Here is a 16,799-nt window from a genome sequence, read left to right on the forward strand (position 1 = left end):
GCGGAAAAATGTTTAAAGGACCACTCAAAGAGTCTCATCTTCCTTTAATTATTTCCCAATTGAGTTCGGAACTAACGTGTTTGTACAAAAGTACAAAATAAAATGTGTCCATTGCAAACATTAAGAGTAGGAGGAAAATATTGCATTTTTTCTTATTTTAACTTGCTGTAATTACACTACTACTCAATGAGGTTCTTTGGATAAGGCCAGCAACTATGCAGGTAGATATAACCCTCCCTAAAAGCGTATTTTCATTGTTTTCTTAACAAACAATGATGTAGAGACACGCACGCTCGAAAAAATGCAATTGACAAATTTATTATTGTAAGAATCATACATTTTTAATCATGATCATAGAAGAATTCAGTTTGAACACGCAAACACACGCTCACACGCCTCACACACAATCACACACACACAATATGTACAGGTGAAATTTGAAAGGGGGAAAAATAGTTAATTCTGATATCATATTGATGTTTACTTTAAAAGAACTACAACACATTTTAAACCAACAAGAAAATGGAAAGAAAAAAAAGTAAAAATTAGAACAGATTAAACAGAAGAATTGATACATGTCTGTGTGGTTGGTGGACAGAGCAGTGGAGATGGAAGCGGATGAGAACAGTGGCTGTAAAACCTTGACACACAACTTGCTCTTCATGTCATCACACACTTTGGGAAGGTCAGGTTTCATAAAAAGTTTCACAAAGTTTTTTTAAATATATATTTATATATTTTTATATACAATCTGCAGCTACAAACAGCAAAATGTATTCATTCCGTGGCACTACTGGACACCCTCACATAACCAGACACTTTTTTGTTTAAATTACAGAGAGAGAGAGAGAGAGAGAGAGAGAGAGAGAGAGAGAGAGAGAGAGAGAGTGACTAAATAAAATATTTGAATAAGTGTTTGTGGTGCCAAGACAGTCAAGCAGCCACACAGGGTCAGATGTCAGTCATGTAGCAGTTGCAGCGCTCGAGCTTCCAGGCTGTTTGTGGTGCCGCTCGCTTAAACACCCCTACTACACAGAGTGTAGGGGCCACGTTCAGTGTGTAGGGGCCTTTGTGTGCAGTCGAAGTGGACATGGGGCAAAACTGAACTTCTCTGGACATTCAATTAGAAAAATAGTCTTAAAATGACTTTATGATGGGCAAATTGTATACGAAATCAAAGGGTGGCAATAGAAAAGTATTAGCGTAGAAAAGGGAATCTGAGAAATCTATTATTATTATTATTATTATTATTATTATTATTATTATTATTATTATTATTATTATTATTATTATTATTATCTAGCATACTTTAGGTAGAGTGAGACCAGTTCTGATGTTTTACACAGACCAGAGGTAGGTTTGCACTTTAAGGAGTCCATTGTCCTTACTAAGAATATGCAGACATTTTGGCGCTTGTTTCAGAGGCAAACATGAAGGGAAACTCCAAGCCAAATGTAGCTTATCGTGATTCTTGATTAACTTTTTTGAAAAAGGACTAGTGATGGCACAGAAACGCTTTCAACCGAGAAAATGTGCTGCTCCATGGAGGAGTATAATTCTTACCATTGTTCAGGAACATAAGACAATTTAAGGTTTAATAATAATAAGGATCATCAATGAACCTGGATAAGATTTCATTTCAGATCGAGATCGAGATGGTCGTCCTCGGCCTGCTTTTAACCTGTCAATCGTGTTCCGGCCGCTAGATGGCAGTATATGAACAGTTGACGATCAATAAGCCGCTCACGAGAAATGTTTTTTGTTTTTTTTTTCTGCCTAAAAATAAAGTGTAACTCCTACCGCAGACACTGAAATATTTTCCTTTTTATTTGTTGCTAGCTGTGTTATTTGTGTGTTTGTGTGTGTTTCCTTGGTCTCACAGGGTCTCGCTGACCTCTGGGCCCCTCCACTAAAGCAAGGGGACATCGGGGTCAAAGCGGCATTTGTCGACACTGTGCACTGTGAGTCGATCCTTCCTCACCTGCTCATTAGGACTCACTCACAAACTCCTTCATCCTCCACGACCTTCAGCCGTGAAGCAGAAACCCGCCGCCCCTTGGAGCCGCGCTTCATTTTCAATATTGCTTTTCTTTTTCTTTTTTTCTCCACCAGCGTCGCTGCACATCGTGACCTCACTCCAATCTGCTCGGATTTCAACCCCCGAAACACCTCCAATCATTCCCCAAAATGTCCCCTTCCCTCCTCCCTCGGCTCTGCATCTCCTCTTCAGTTGCTCCCCCGGCTCTTCTCCTCTGTCGTCTCCTTGATTTTCTCCCCGTCCCCCTCCTCTTTCTCCGCCTCCTCCTCCTCTTCCGGCGCCGTCTGCACCTGCTTGGGCGTCTCGCTCACGCTGGGAAACTTGTCAGAGTGTTCGGCGGCCGCCGTCTCCTGGTGGTCTGAAGGAGGGAGAAATGGAGAGACTGAGAGGAGCGTCAGGAGGAGAAGGCGGAGGTGTAGCGGGTGCGGTGACACAACACCGGATTTTATCCGCGCTGAGCGACATGAGAGTGTGTCTCTTGTCATTGCGTCGTGCAGAAGGAAAGTGATTGTGTGACTGCTGAGGACAAAAGCTGCTGAATCTCAACGTGTTTTCAAACTCACAGCAGCTGTTTTTTTGTTTGTTTGTTTTTTTGTTTTTCCTCCCGAAGGTGAGAGAGGTGCACTTGTGCTTGAGATTTGTGTGTTTGCATTTTCATTGATTCCTTTTTTCTTTTTGTCTTTTTTTTGTCTTTTTATTAAAAAACTTTTGACAAATTTATTTCAAATTTATATGAGTAACTCTGACTAATTTATGAGCAGACATTAATCAAAGTGACTACAAAAACATCTTGAATGCCCCCTAGTGGTGAGAGGTCAGAAACCGCCTTCTCGCCACATTTGGAATATGGGCCAAAAAACTAAAACCCAGTAAAGTAAATCCCTGTAATTTGAGGCATTTAAATTGTGCACAACTTATTGCAATTATTTTTAGTTTATACTTATAAAACATATATTTTTACCATCAAAGTGTTTGAAAAGAAGATTGTCAGTGGTGATGCCTTCTACATGGACAAAGGATCGAATCAGAAGTTGCAAATGCTGTCAAATAAGTGCAAACATATATGCAAAAAATATGCAGGGGAAATTAAGGGGAGAGGAACCATCCACACAAAACTGGAGGGGGAAATAAAAGCACCGTCGGAAACTCTTACACTGCAACCTGTCCATTGATGACGACAGGATGAAACATAAAGTCTGGCTTCACTTTCAGGGCAGCAAATCTAAGATCAACGACATGGTTGCAAGTCTGACGTTTTGACGCCACTTCTTGTTTTTAATTGGATCAATTTGCTGCACAGAAGTGCCAAGAGTTTTCAGCAGTGTTTGAGTGTCGGACGGCGCCCTCTTCCAACAACAACAACAACAACAACAACAACAACAAGTGTTGTCCCTGTTTGCGGCTGCTCGCTGCCTCGGTCCCCGGCCGGCTGTCACTGAGTCTCTGTCTCACCGGCAGCTTTGGCGGGAGACGCCTCCCCTCCCTCCTCCTCCTCGTCCTCACAGGGGTCCTCCAGGGGGGGGTCGATGCCGAGGTGCTGCATGTGCGCCTCGGCCATCTTCTGCACAGCTACACACAGGTAAACACAACACGCACACACACACACACAGACACAGACACAGACAAATACACAGAGGGGCAGCACGGTGGCACAAACACATGGACGCAGACAACACAGGGACAGAGGGAATCATTGTTGTTCTCTAGTTTGGACCAAGTTTGAAGCCTCACAGGGACTTCGGTTGTTTTTACTATCTTTTTCTAAATGCATGCCAGACAGACAGGAAGCCAATTAGACACGTGCACCGACAGACAGGAAGTACAACTATGGTATAACGCACTGATTCTTCCTCTTTCTTTTTTTTGATAACACAAAGCCTCCTCTGTTCCTGTTTCTTTTCATCTGTTTCAGTTTCTCCTTCGTGCCTCCCTGCTGCGACTCCAACACTCTCCAGCCGTGACATGACAATCTCCTCCCTCTGCAGGTCGCCTCACTCTCATTTCCTGTCAGCCTCTCGTCCCCAAACACATCTGTCCGTCGTGTCGATGATGTCACACCCCGAGGTCCTCACTCACAAACCTTTAAAGGCCACATGTCGTGCCAGTAAATCTCAGAAAATCTCCATCCTGGACTTCTGTGTGTTGCTACACTCCTCAGAAAACCTGCATGCTTGCAAATCGTCCCCCTGTGATGTCACAAAGGGTACTCCTACCTCCCCTCTGGTTAGTGACCACAATCCCAGCCAGGTGTTGGCTCCGCCCTTGTGTTTTTTGTCAGCCCTACAATAATGTGGAAGGCCCGGCAAAGCGGAAACATAAAAACCTAGTATTTTTGGCTGGAGGCTCTAAACAGAGGGCTAAATTATCTGCACTCTGGAGAATTTTGTTTGGATCATACCAGGCTGTAAATACATGACAATATGAGACCTTTACATGTCAAAGAAACCAGCGGCGCTGGTGCAAAAATGTTTGTGTTGTGCAGTGTGCATGTTTGTCAAGGTCTTTTCGTGTGTGTGTGTGTGTGTGTGTGTGTGTTTGTGCGTGCGTGCGTGAGCACGCACCACAGCTGCATGCACCCCTAACTTTAATCCTGGATGATCCAGACTTTCTAGATTCACATCCACTGTCTCACAGCTGTCATGCAATAATCTCCACCTTCCACCACAAACGCATGCGGTCGACATAAAAGCCGAGAGCACACAAACACAACCCTGTGCATCTCACACGTGCGCATGCAAGCGAATAAAACACAAAAGAGTTGTTTTTCAGTGCAGGTCTAGCCATCTGTCGCATGCATGTATTATGTCGCTGCTCCACGCAGGAGCAGACTGCGGTGCAAACACGGCCACAAGGATCAGGACACAGGGATTAGTCACAGCACAGGAGCGGAGAGCTCGCACCCACCACACCTACCTTTGAGCGACGGAGGCTGATACACGTTTGGGTTGACACGCTTTGGCTTGAGCACTCCGTTCTCTCCTACGACCCACTGTGAACACCACAGACAGAGAGAGAGAGAGAGAGAGAGAGAGAGAGAGAGAGAGAGAGAGAGGAGCATGAACACGGATTTGCATTAAAAATGCTTTGAAAATGTGAAAGTTATTCCCAGTTGTGACGATCCCAGCTGTGGAACAGTTTATATGAGCCACCGGGGGCGCTGTTCCAGTCTCTCCATGAGATCTAAGACTCAAGTCATCATGGGCAAGTCCCCAGACTCCAAGATGGCTCCCATCCATTTCATTGGAGCTGCTCACCCAGCGCAGACGGTGAGAAAGTGGCCACTGGGATATACCGGCGTGCCACCATATTGCCGGTCCGGTATCCAGTTCTTAAAATACATCCATGTTCATGGGCCACAATGATGCAGGAGGGTTTTAGGGGTTGAAGGGAGTGAAACACTCACGTCATGGGTTTGTGACGATGCGGTGGTGGGAAAGGCGGTGGTGGACGGATGACACACCTAGTATCAAATAAAAAAGCTTTGACTTCACCTTTACCTGATGGGTGGACTGGTCATCGTCGGGAGATGATTGGTCGGCTACTCTGAACAGCGTGGCAGGCGTCGGCCTTCTGCGCCGGATCTGGAAAAGAAAATGTCACATTTAGCCCTCTGTTTACAGCCTGCTGCTAAAAGTCTTGCTCTTTTAGCAGCGAAGAGTTAAGGTGTGGGCGAAGACAACAACTGGCTAGGAGCGCTTCCATTAGCTTGGGAGAGGTACTGGCGCCCTCTATGATGTCACAAAGTGGAGTGAGCAGAAGCAAAGTGAACAATGAGAGTAAACAGACTATTTTTTTGTCTTCAATAATCAATGAGATGGCCCGTTGGCTGGCGGGTCAGGCAGCTTTCAGCCCTCCAGGCTGGTCAGGTTAGTAGAGCGAGCCCAGGCCCGTTACATAACAGTCATCACACACACACACACACACACACACACACACACACAGTCAGTGACTTATAACGCAGAGTTGATGCTTGTTGCTTCGCTTTAACAAGATCCAACATTTAGAAGAAAAACAAATTGTGTAGGCGCCTTTTTAATTGGAACTTCCCACAGCACGGTGAGTGTGCTCGGTTACCTGAGCGCAGCAGCGCACGCTCGGCGAACAGAGGCACCATGGAAAAGAGGATTCTGGAAGAAATTAGTGCACACAGCAATTTTTTTTTTTCTTTCCGAACTCCTGCAGGCCGGAGCCAGGTCGCTGAGAGCAGGAGGGGAGAAAAGTCAATCTGCTGCTATTCATCCTCGGCAGATTTTCACTTTCAACACTGAACTCTCTGTTCTCCCAGTGGCGTCCGTCCAGCGGCGCCACCCCTCCAGCGCACTGACATTATCCGCCTGCTCCGTGCGGTTGTGCAAATTTGGGCAAATTTGGGCGTTTTATGTCTTAACCACACTGTTGATTCCACTTTTACCTGATCTTTAAAGTGATTAAAAAAAATGACAGGAGGCCAAAGGTACAGTTCTAGTGTATCTTTAGTTAGTAGTAAAGGTATGAAATATTTGCGTCAGCTGGAAGCCTGTGTTTGGCTAAATTAGCTGAATTAAAACTAACAATAAACCAAACCGATGGACGGATGGTTTCGCCCAATCAATGGCCAAGTTGAAGCTCTACATGTCTTTTCTCACATGACTGGATCAGACAAATAGACAAGAAAACATCAGCTCCAGCTTCTCGGTAAAGGAGCAGAACCGTAATTAATTTGCCTCAAAATATTTAAACTCATTCTGAGAAAATGTACATGACTCATAAAGAAGGTTCTTTGTTTTCAAAACTAACTTATGGAGAAAAATGAGTGTGAGGATAATTAGACATTGAGAGGGTTCAGTGGACCAGTGAAATGTGTCCTCTGTACGGAACGCCGACCTTGACCGTGACATTAACTCTGCTTGTCGTCGCATCACCTCACAGCAGGTACGGGAGGGGGAGGAGCCAGCCTGCGTCATGCGTGGAGCCCGGCTGCACTGGGACCGTGTTGTGCTGGCGCTGTGCGTCAGGGCAGCGAGGTTCACCTGTTGCCAAAGCAGCGCTGCCGGTTCCACAATCGCTCATGACGTCAGGCGCACGTTTGAATCCGGTCGCACGACTTGCACATTTCCTGTTTCCCTCCCGCCCCTTCGCTCTAGCCGTCTTTGTTTGACTTCCGTCCTTCCTGCTTCCTTCGCCTGACAGCAGCCTCAGTGTTCCGCATCCCTGCAGTAACCGGGATAACATGGTGGCGTGACCAGGACTGGAAACACACTGGGAAACACGCTGGTGTGGAGCCCTTTGCCCTAAACACCAGCAAATAGGCACTGTGAGTGCAAGAAAAACACAATGAGGAAGAGCACAGCAACACACACAAACACACACCCGATGATGCAGTGGCAGAGCAGCTTCTAATTGCAAGAAACTGCAGAAATCAAACTGTGTGGAGTTCCATTATTCTATTGATCCCACAGAAAAGCTGAGATGCATGAAAGTCGAAAAGATCGCACAGAAAAATGATCTTTTCTCCAGTCTCACATCTGATTTTCTTCATGGAGTCTACAGCCAACCAGCTTACAGCTGCTTTAAGCTGCACCGAAGAAGCACAGAAGAAGAGCAGCAAGTAGCAGCTGCCACCCCGAGTTGTAAACAGAAGCTGCCTCAGATGAGACCAGCATGGATGGTGATGCTGCAGCAGCGGCGGTGGCGGCAGTTTCATCACAAAATAAATTCAGCAGATGGATGCACGAGATGAATCCAGAAGAACTGGGAAACTCTCCATCTGCTGCGTCAGACCCAATCTAATCACCGGTGATTGGTGGCGCAAGAGCAACGTGCACGAGAAGACAGTGGGAAGTTACAAAGTAGAACTGTTGTTGTGAAATCATGCAAATCAGCACAAAATGTAGCTTTTATAAAGTAAGCAAAAAATATGAAATAAATGAGATTTTCGGTTCCACCTGCTGGATTTATGTTGGTGCAATGCGTTCAGCAGTGAGGCAGCTGACATAAACACACCTAGTGACTCTAGTAATTTTCCAGCGCTGCCCCACTCTGTGGCCGGATTATATAATATGTATGTGACTTCCTCATCAGAGCCAACTCTGGGCCACAGCGTGTGAGATTACTCCCGCTACGCTTTATCCCTGGCTGGCCCCTCCCTCTCCTCCCATCATTCTCTAAACCCTCTGCTCCCAATCTCCCAAAACTTGTGTCCAGCCGCTGCTTTTTGCCTCGGTGACGGGTCGATGCCGTGCGCTGTGCGTCCACACGGTGGCGCTGGGCGGGCCGCTGCTGCTTGTGACCCTTTCAGCGACTTTGCAGGTGTTTGGCTGCAGGCGTCGCCCGGAGCTTTCAGCTCCCAGTGAAAACAGCGGCGGCAGCGGGGGCGAAGGGGTCGAAGCTGCAGAGAATGCCAACGATGTGCTGAGTCGGCACTTCGTCAAACCTTCAGAGTCACTGAAGTGTGGCCCCGCTGGGGCTGCTGCGCTCTGCTAAATCTGTTTTCATTTACGGTGTAGCAGTTTTCCTCCTGTATTTCCGCCGGTTGGGAACGCTGTGCAGCACGTTCTGAGGAGGAGGGACGAGAGTTGTGGGGTGTTTTCACAACTAGAGTGTGTTTACTCTGGTTCATGACAGTTGATTAGCAGAATACACAGCAAAGCCATGAGCGAGCTCTGAGCTCTCTGATTCACCACAAGTCATGTTGGTAGACAACGGGTTGTGTGTTTTGTCTTCACTGATACGCCACATCACTCAAGACGGACCAGCAGGATTAGCATCTCCTCCTAATGCATAGAACATACATCATCAATATTAATAGGCTGCTTTGCACCAACGACGTTGCACATTTGTGAACATTTGTGTGCACGCTTGGCTGGTGGAGGACCTCCTGGCGGCTCCTGAAGATGAGCTGATGTGGGTCTCCACCCCAGAGGCCGTCCTCTCTAAACTGGTGATCTCACGGCTGGGAAACTATAAAAAGGAGTAGGACAGCGTAAACTAGATCAGGAGGCTCTCCGGAGGGGTTTCCAGCATGAGACGGAGGAGCTCCGAGAGTCTGCCGTCGCACCGGTGCTGACAAAGGGGACCCTCAGTGGGAGTGAGCTGACCTGCGCTCACTCTGGCCTCTCCCCTACATCACATTCAGCCCATGAATGCTGTGCATGGGGCCGTTTCCTTCAAAACACAGGCGCCGAAAATCCGACTGGAGTTTGGCTTTATAGTTTTACCCACAAATCCTCACGCAGATGGAAAAAAAAAAACTGTTAAAAAAACACAAGAGACTAAAGCGCTGCGACGCGCAGCTGCTAAATCACTCTGAAGCATCCAGTGAGTAGACTGAAAGATGTTTCTTATCTCGTGCAAACATCCGCCTAACGCACATATTCCAGGAAGCTTTTTTGTTTTGCCTTTGGAGATTTGGCCACAGAAGGCGACACGCTGTTGCCGGGGATTAAAACCTAAATACCAGGCCGCCCTGCTCCTTTCCCCCCACTCAGTGTGTTAGCACAACAAACACCCGGCCGAATGCCGGCGATCGCGTCCAAACAGCTGTGACGTGATGAAGTCTGCGATCACCAGTTTGGAGCAGGAAGTGTTGCACCGGCACTGCGACTGTGTCCTGCAGGGTGCAGGACTCACCACTCTTCTTCAACGCCGGCATCGATGCTACTCATGCTGTCATATCTAACTGAAACCACCCCCAGGGTCTCAGGAGCTGATTGCATGCTGCACAGTCACACTTTAGCACCGACCTTTGACCCCTCGGGCACCGACTAACCCAATAAACAGATGGGCCCCAGACAGCATCTGGAGGGGCTCTCCGGTGACCCTGATGATGCAATCAGGCTGCACCCACCGGCAAAGTGATATCACCCTCGGACCAGTGCGACCCCGCCTCCTCTGGTTTTGTCAGGGTTTTGGTTTTTTTTTTGCTTTTGTGTTACGTATCATCCCTGAAACTACAGGAGATCCAGGATAATACGCCAGCGGCTGATTAAGAGACAGGAAGCCACCTGCCAGGATGTGCCGCGCACCCAGGGCAACACGCAACGGGGGAGGGGAGGAGCCAATCACGGCTCTTCCTGGGAGACGGCGGCACGTCAAACAGCCTGCCGGCACTTCCTGTCATCTGTGTGCTGGAGCTCAGAGCGGCGCCACGTTGAGCAGCACCGACAGAGAGAGAGAGGAGAGAGAGAGAGAGAGAGAGAGAGAGAGAGAGAGAGAGAGAGAGAGAGAGAGAGAGAGCGAGCAGCTCCAGAGGTCAACAGCAGGCAGGTAGAAACACAGGGACGGCGTCGCCATGGTGACTCATCAGCAACAAACCACATGCGACAAATGGAAGAGAGGCTTGCAAGTCATTGCGAGGTTGCAAAAAGGCATTAATGAAACAAACGCGTTTGCATTTCATCATCGCCGGGGACCAAAAAAACAAACAAAAAAACCCCACAACAAACAAATAAAACACACAATCCTGCAATCCTGATGTCTGTGATGTCACAAAGGACAATGACTCCAAGTTGGTGAGGCGACCCCAGCCAGTTGTTGGCTCCGCCCTCCGAGACCCCCTCCCACACATGGACGGTCTGAAGATTTAGCAGGAGGCCACAAACAGAGGGCCAAACAAGTCAGATTCCTGGACATCTGAGTTTTCGAGGAAGGTAACGGCCCAGGATGAAATTAACAAGTCAAAAAATGGGTGGAAATGTGGGCGGGGCCTTTAATCTCTCTTTTCATTTCACCGTGACCAGCGACGGAGGCCGTGTTGTCACGCTGCATGCTTTCCTTTGGGGTCAGTCGGCCTTCAGCAGACTGAAGATCAGCTGGCACGCCCCAGTGCAAGCTCATTCAGTTGCAAAGCCGATAAACATCACAAACACACACACACACACAAAACAATGTCTCAACCACTTGTGACGGAAATCAGAGATTACGACAGGCGCAGCGGCAGAAATTACGCAACAGCAGCAGGGAGAGTGATGGTCCAGTCCCACTTCCTGTCACCACCCCTCCTTCTGCACAGGTGCAGGTCAGCATCCGGTTGTAGCTCTGACATGCGATGACGTCTGGTGGCGATGCCGCCCTCATCCTTGCACCGGCTGCCCCGCCGTCTTCTTTAATCCTCCGCTCCTTGCTGCTGCTGCTGCTGCTGCTGCTGCTGCTGCTGCTGCTGCTGCTGCTGCTGCTGGCCAAGGTTAAAAGATGAAGAGCTTCAGATCCACCGTTGCTTGTTATTTTTATTTCAGTCTCTCCCTTCCTGCAAAGCTGTGAGATGAATGAGTGCCAGGGGGCCCATTTCTCTCCAAGGCTCGTATTTTCATTTATTTATGGGAATTATTGATTGTGTGGAGCAATAACAACAAGATCTGTAGGCCTCTGTGTCAAAAAAAAAAAAGAAGAAGAAAAAAAGGCGCAAATCGTGTGCACCTGCGTCCAACCTGCTTCACGCGCATCCAGCCGGCGAATGTCATCAGACAACAGGTCGCCCGGCTCAGGCTCAATATTTATGCTTCGGTCACTGTGTGCACACCAAACACACTCGTGCGTACAGTAGATTGTTTAGTTAATACTGGTGTACATACTGAACTGATTCTTTTTTTTTTTTTTGCACGATGCAAAAGATCCATTGAAACGTTTCATGAGCTGCAAAGCAAAAAAAAGGCTGAAAACCAGGCAACAGCGGTGACACACGGGCGCCCAGCAGAAGACAGAGAACCATTGACGGCGTCCAAATTGTGGCTAAAACCTCAGATTTCTGGTGACGCCGCTGAATATATGCACCCTTTATTTTTTATTTTTGCTAAATAACTTATTTCCTGATTTCTGTTTGCCACCACAAACATTAAGCAAAACTGCACTGGGCAACGTTTAAGTGGGCAGCCTAATAAAAATAATAATAATGATCTTTACAGAACTAATCACGTCACCGGACAAACTGAGTCACACTCTGCTGCCGTGACTCCAAAGACATTCCAAATAACTAAAGGCTGTAATGAAACAATATGATGAATGATGACTGGAATTGAGTGAGATGAAGAGGATAGTAGATGTGAAATAATTCTGTCTGAAAACTTGTGATTGGCCCAGTCTTAATACTTGAACCCTGGACCTAATTGTTTTGTTTTTTCCTCAGCACACACGCCTGGCACAGATCACTTCCCCTTCCTGCAGCAGTCCCAGCATGCAGCAGGGCCGTCCACAAGATGTTCTTTCTGCGTGTTGACAGTCCCCCCACGCGGCTGCTGTTTACCCACAAACACACGTCGCAGCAAAGGTCGCCGCTTGACGTTGAGCCCGGACGCCTTGGGGCAAAGGATGGGGGTGAGGTGTGTGTGCATGTGTGTGTGCGTGTGTGTATGTGTGTGTGGGAGGAGGGGCCTCGGAGGAAGTTAAGTTAAGCCACGCCCTCCATAACCACGCTTTCTTTTTCACAGATTAGAGTGGGAGAGTTTGCCTGGAGTTGTGCTGTTTCCCATCATTTGGGAAAGATGCTGTTACACATCCTGATGGTTTTAAAAATTAATAAGAATTTTCTTAGGGAGGGACACCGGAAGCACAGTATCCATAACTTAAACTGAACTACTGCATCCTGAAAATGCAAAAATCCTGCGTGGATGGCTGGATCGCCCCCATCTCAGGTCTCCAAATCTGGCAGATCCGTCTTTTAAAGCTCCCATTGAATCACATCCAGATGGTCAGGATGTGACGTAACCAATCAGCATCCTTTTTGAATCGAGGCCTCATCCAGTAGAGGAAAATCGCTGCCATTCTTTCTTGGAAGAAAACAGCAGCAGGAAGGACGCTTTAAATCACAGCTTTGCAAGCAAGTCGGTTCGTGCCAGGTCAGCGTGTGTGTTTTCACTTCCAAGAGTTTGTCCCTTCAGAGGGAGAAGGTGACTGCAGGACGTCGGCTCGCACAGTCCGGAGGGAGGCGAGGGAATCCGGCCTGCAGCAGCCGTCGCTGCACTATGACCCTAATCTCCGTCCATTCTGCACTTAGCCTACATCACTAGCAAGGCACGCAGGCCTGTTGTGCAACTGTCTGTGTGTGTGTGTGTGTGTGTGTGTGTGTGGAAGGAGTGTGTGGGACGGGGCGGGGCGGGGGGGGGGGTGTGGAGGGTTGGGTTGGTAAACACAGCCATGTGCGTTTCCAGCGCTGTTGTGAACGACGACAACTAGACAATCGTCGCCTTGTTGTGGGACCACAGCGCAGTGCAGAGTGTCGCTGCAGCGTTTGGGCTGATAAGAGATGACTGGAATGCTGCTGAAAACTCATAGAGTAAATATTATGATGACAGATGTGCTGGTAAAAAAAAAGTGGCACGGGCTGTCTGGGATTTAGGACTCAAGGTGAAGAGGGTGAGTGGAAGGAAAACAGGCAGGAGAGACGAGAGAGAAATGCTTCACTCAAGTTGGAAAAAGTTGGAAATTGAATGGAAAACAAATATATTTTGTCTTGGATTTTTTTTTTTTTTTTAGGTGGGTTTGGGGATTTATTGCAAACGTTTGAAATATTACAAACAAGAAGATTTCGCCTTCGCACTGAAGCAACAGACGTCTCAAAACTGGAGTGAACACGAACAATCTGCTCGGTTTCAAACTAACAGCCATTTATCACGGCACCGAGAAAAAAACAGAGGCAGACTGTTCAGAAAACATAAACACGGCGCAAAACGGGGGAGAAACACCCAGTGAGAACGTCGCACAAATGCAGCCGTCGCTGTTGGCCAGAGAAGTGTGCGATGTTTGTCTGAGTGGGCGGCGGCACGGCGGCGTCTCGCATTAACGGCCGACCCGCCGTGCCGCCAGCCACGCATCCACAAACAGGCCGTAAACAACCTCCGCGTCAGACAGACGGAGGCCTCCATTAAAAGTGACCTTTCAGACGCCCTCCAACCCGCTGAGGCTGCGTCTCCACGGCAACGGGACGCACAAAGTTCTGTCAACACGCCACTTGTGGGCCGCTGGAGAGGCGGCAGCCAGTTGGAGGGACGTTGTCAGTCAGTCGGCGGAACAGACAGACAGACAGACAGACAGACGTAAGGAGAGGGAGGGGGGCCGGTTGCCACTGTGGGAGGGTGCAGGAAGCGGCTCCGCCCACTCGTCCCCAGAGAGTCCGCTTCACATTGATGCCATCTGCCTCGTTGTAGCGCACACAAGCACAGACAGCTTTCCAGTTTCCCCACAATCCTCCTGGGCAGAGGGATGGCTGGTCATCACAGCCCTGGTCCCTGCCTTCACCCCCCCCTCCCCACCTCCCTTCTCTCCACCCAGTCAATCTGTGGGATGGATAAGGTGAATAAAATGGCACCACGGGCAGGACGGAAGCACCCCGCTCCAGGAAATAGAAAATAAAATAAAAAAGTCTGAGGCCAAGTTACAGCAAACATAGCAGCTCGCTGTTTGACCATAAGGAACCACAAGGTCTGGCTGGAGGAAGTGAGCGCCGACATATGGCAGATTGATATCCTGTAGGGCGTTTCGGAGGAGCCGATACGGATCAGAGTGCGAGAGAAAGAGGAAATGAGAGGGGGAGGGGGAGGAGGAGGAGGAGGAGGAGCGTGAAAGCTAATGAGCGTTGATTTGAATGTTTCCGTTTCTATAGAAATTGACTCTGGCTCCTCACGCGTGCCATGCAAAGTTGCAGATTGTGCGCAAAGTCAAAGACATCTGCTGATTAGGGCCTGGAGAAGCAGCGTAGAGGGGAAATTACACTTTATCTCTGCTACGACAAACTAAAGTACGTTCATAGTTTAACTTCACCTTCAGAACTTAACAAATGTGCATTAAACGTCCCTCTCAACTCCTCAGAAATGGGAAAAGTCAATTACGCCTTTCGCCTTTTCCACTTTTTTTTTCACTAAATGTGTGCTAGATCACTTTGTGACATCAGGTGTTGGCCCCGCCCCCTGAGAATACCTTGTTTTTTTTAAATCCCTTTTCCAGTAAAGCATCAGTTTTAGCTGGAGGCTGTAAACAGAGGGCTAGTGAAGACACTATCTTGATAGAAAGTTCTTTTTTTCTTTTTTTAAACCAGCTCCTCTTGAGTCTGGGATGAAAAAAAAAACTAGAGCCATGAAAATGAATACACAAGGGGCCTTTAAAGTGCACAATAATGAGTCTATTATGGGGCCTGATTCCAAATCTGTCATCTTCTTCTGGTGGAACAAGGACAAGCACTGAGGGAGGCGACTCCAGACAGGTTGACTGAGGGATTAGTGGTGCCTTTGTCTCTCAGTGCCGTCATTTATAAAGGTTCCTCCTCTCTCCTCCTCTCCTCTCCCCCGTCTGGTCGCTCTGGGAGCTCTCGGGAGGGATGAGCCACTGGCCTGGATGCACCGCTGCACCGGGCCGCTGCAGCCCACTTTCCTGCCGCTCTGTAATAAGTGGCTCCGCCGCTTTGAGCCAATTAGGGGGTGAAAAAAAAAGCTGAGTTGACGAGTCATGAGTAAACAGAAAGATAGCTCCGTGATGAAGAAACAGTGGGGGGGAAGATAGAGGAAGCTGTGTGAAGGAAGACGATGAAGCTTGATAGCGGTGAAGAAGATAAGAAGGAAGACGATGAAGCTTGATAGCGGTGAAGAAGATAAGACGGTTTGTGTCAGTTCGTGTCGACGAGCCGGGATGAGACAGTAGCCTGGTGATAATCTCATGAGGAAACACCATGAGGGAAATGTCATCACACTTTCTCAAGCGTGTCACACTCACACGCACACACACACTCAGCAGAGGCCTGCATGAGGAACAGGTCAAAAATTAAAGGCAGCAACAGGGTGTGGGGTGAGGGCATGAAGACGCTCCGGTCCAGTGGAGCTCTGAGTCGCTCTGAGAATGAATTTTATCTCTGAGAATGAACAAAAGTAAAAAACAATGTCTATCTCTAGACGCAAAGCAGGAAAACAATTTAACAACTTGAGAAAAACTAAAGAACTAAAACACACACGCGCGCGCGCACACACACACACACACACACACACACACACACACACACACACACACACACACACACACACACACACGGCTTGACACACACACACACACACACACAGGTCAAGCCGACCCGCCTCCCTGCAGCCTGCTCACCATCTCCACCTGCCGAGGGTCCAGGTTGGTGGGCGCTGCAGCCGGCACGGCAAACTGGATCTTCCTCCTCTCCTTGGGCTCCACCTCCACCTCGCTAGTGGGCAGAGAGGCGTCCATGTCCCCGCAGTCCCAGTGTGAAGCCACAGGTCACGGCCAAAAGATCCCCTCACTGCCGAGCCGTCCCACTCACACTCTCTCCCTCTCTCCCTCTCGCTCTCTCTCTCTCTCTGTCTTCAAAATTGTGCAGTTATCACACTTTTTTGTTGTGTCTATTTGTCACCTTCTGCCCTTCCTTCTTCTCCCCAGCTGTTGCTGCTATCTCGTTCCACTACTACTGCTGCTGCTGCTGCTGCTGACTCTCCTCCACTCTCGCTCTCTCTCTACTCTGTCTCTCTCTCGCCCGGTCTCGCAACCTGTGCAGCAGCTGGAGTGAATGAGGCCAGATCTGACTGTGAGGGGAGGGGACGTGAGTGGCTAGAGGCTGCCGGGTGGGAGGGGCCTGGGGATGACAGGAGGTGGGGTCATGGCCAGAGAAGGGGAGGAGATAGCAGGGGGAGGAGCCTCGACAGGGACGAGGCTGGTTTGTAATCAGAGAGAGATTGAGAAAAAAATAAAAAACATAATCATCTCATGGCATTGGTTGAGCCTCTTCTGGCCTCTATTTGTGAATGAGAGATTTAGGGGAGGGGAGGGAGAGAGAGAGAGATATGGA

At 48.5% G+C, this 16,799-nt stretch overlaps 1 protein-coding gene across 2 annotated transcripts; it reads right to left on the reverse strand.

Moving 5' to 3' along the window:
* Window positions 1–302: 302 nt before the first annotated feature.
* ppp1r1b (protein phosphatase 1, regulatory (inhibitor) subunit 1B) lies at window positions 303–16,546 on the reverse strand. 2 transcript variants are annotated; one of them, XM_076038548.1, is made up of 5 exons: window positions 16,088–16,546; window positions 5,530–5,619; window positions 4,952–5,027; window positions 3,491–3,607; window positions 303–2,396 (listed from the first exon to the last, which is right to left on the reverse strand). In XM_076038548.1, the coding sequence occupies exons 1-5, from the start codon at window positions 16,202–16,204 to the stop codon at window positions 2,227–2,229; spliced, it is 570 nt and encodes a 189-aa protein (XP_075894663.1). In that variant the 5' UTR covers window positions 16,205–16,546; the 3' UTR covers window positions 303–2,226. The 2 variants fall into 2 exon arrangements, with proteins under 2 accessions (XP_075894663.1, XP_075894664.1); XM_076038549.1 differs by having other exon boundaries at window positions 5,536–5,619; window positions 16,088–16,543.
* Between the last annotated feature and the right edge of the window lie 253 nt (window positions 16,547–16,799).

Source organism: Nelusetta ayraudi, unplaced genomic scaffold (genome assembly GCF_046127955.1).
Source record: "Nelusetta ayraudi isolate G7.1 ecotype Tasmania unplaced genomic scaffold, CSIRO-AGI_Nayr_v1 ptg000057l, whole genome shotgun sequence".
Classification (NCBI taxonomy): Eukaryota; Metazoa; Chordata; class Actinopteri; order Tetraodontiformes; family Monacanthidae; genus Nelusetta; species Nelusetta ayraudi.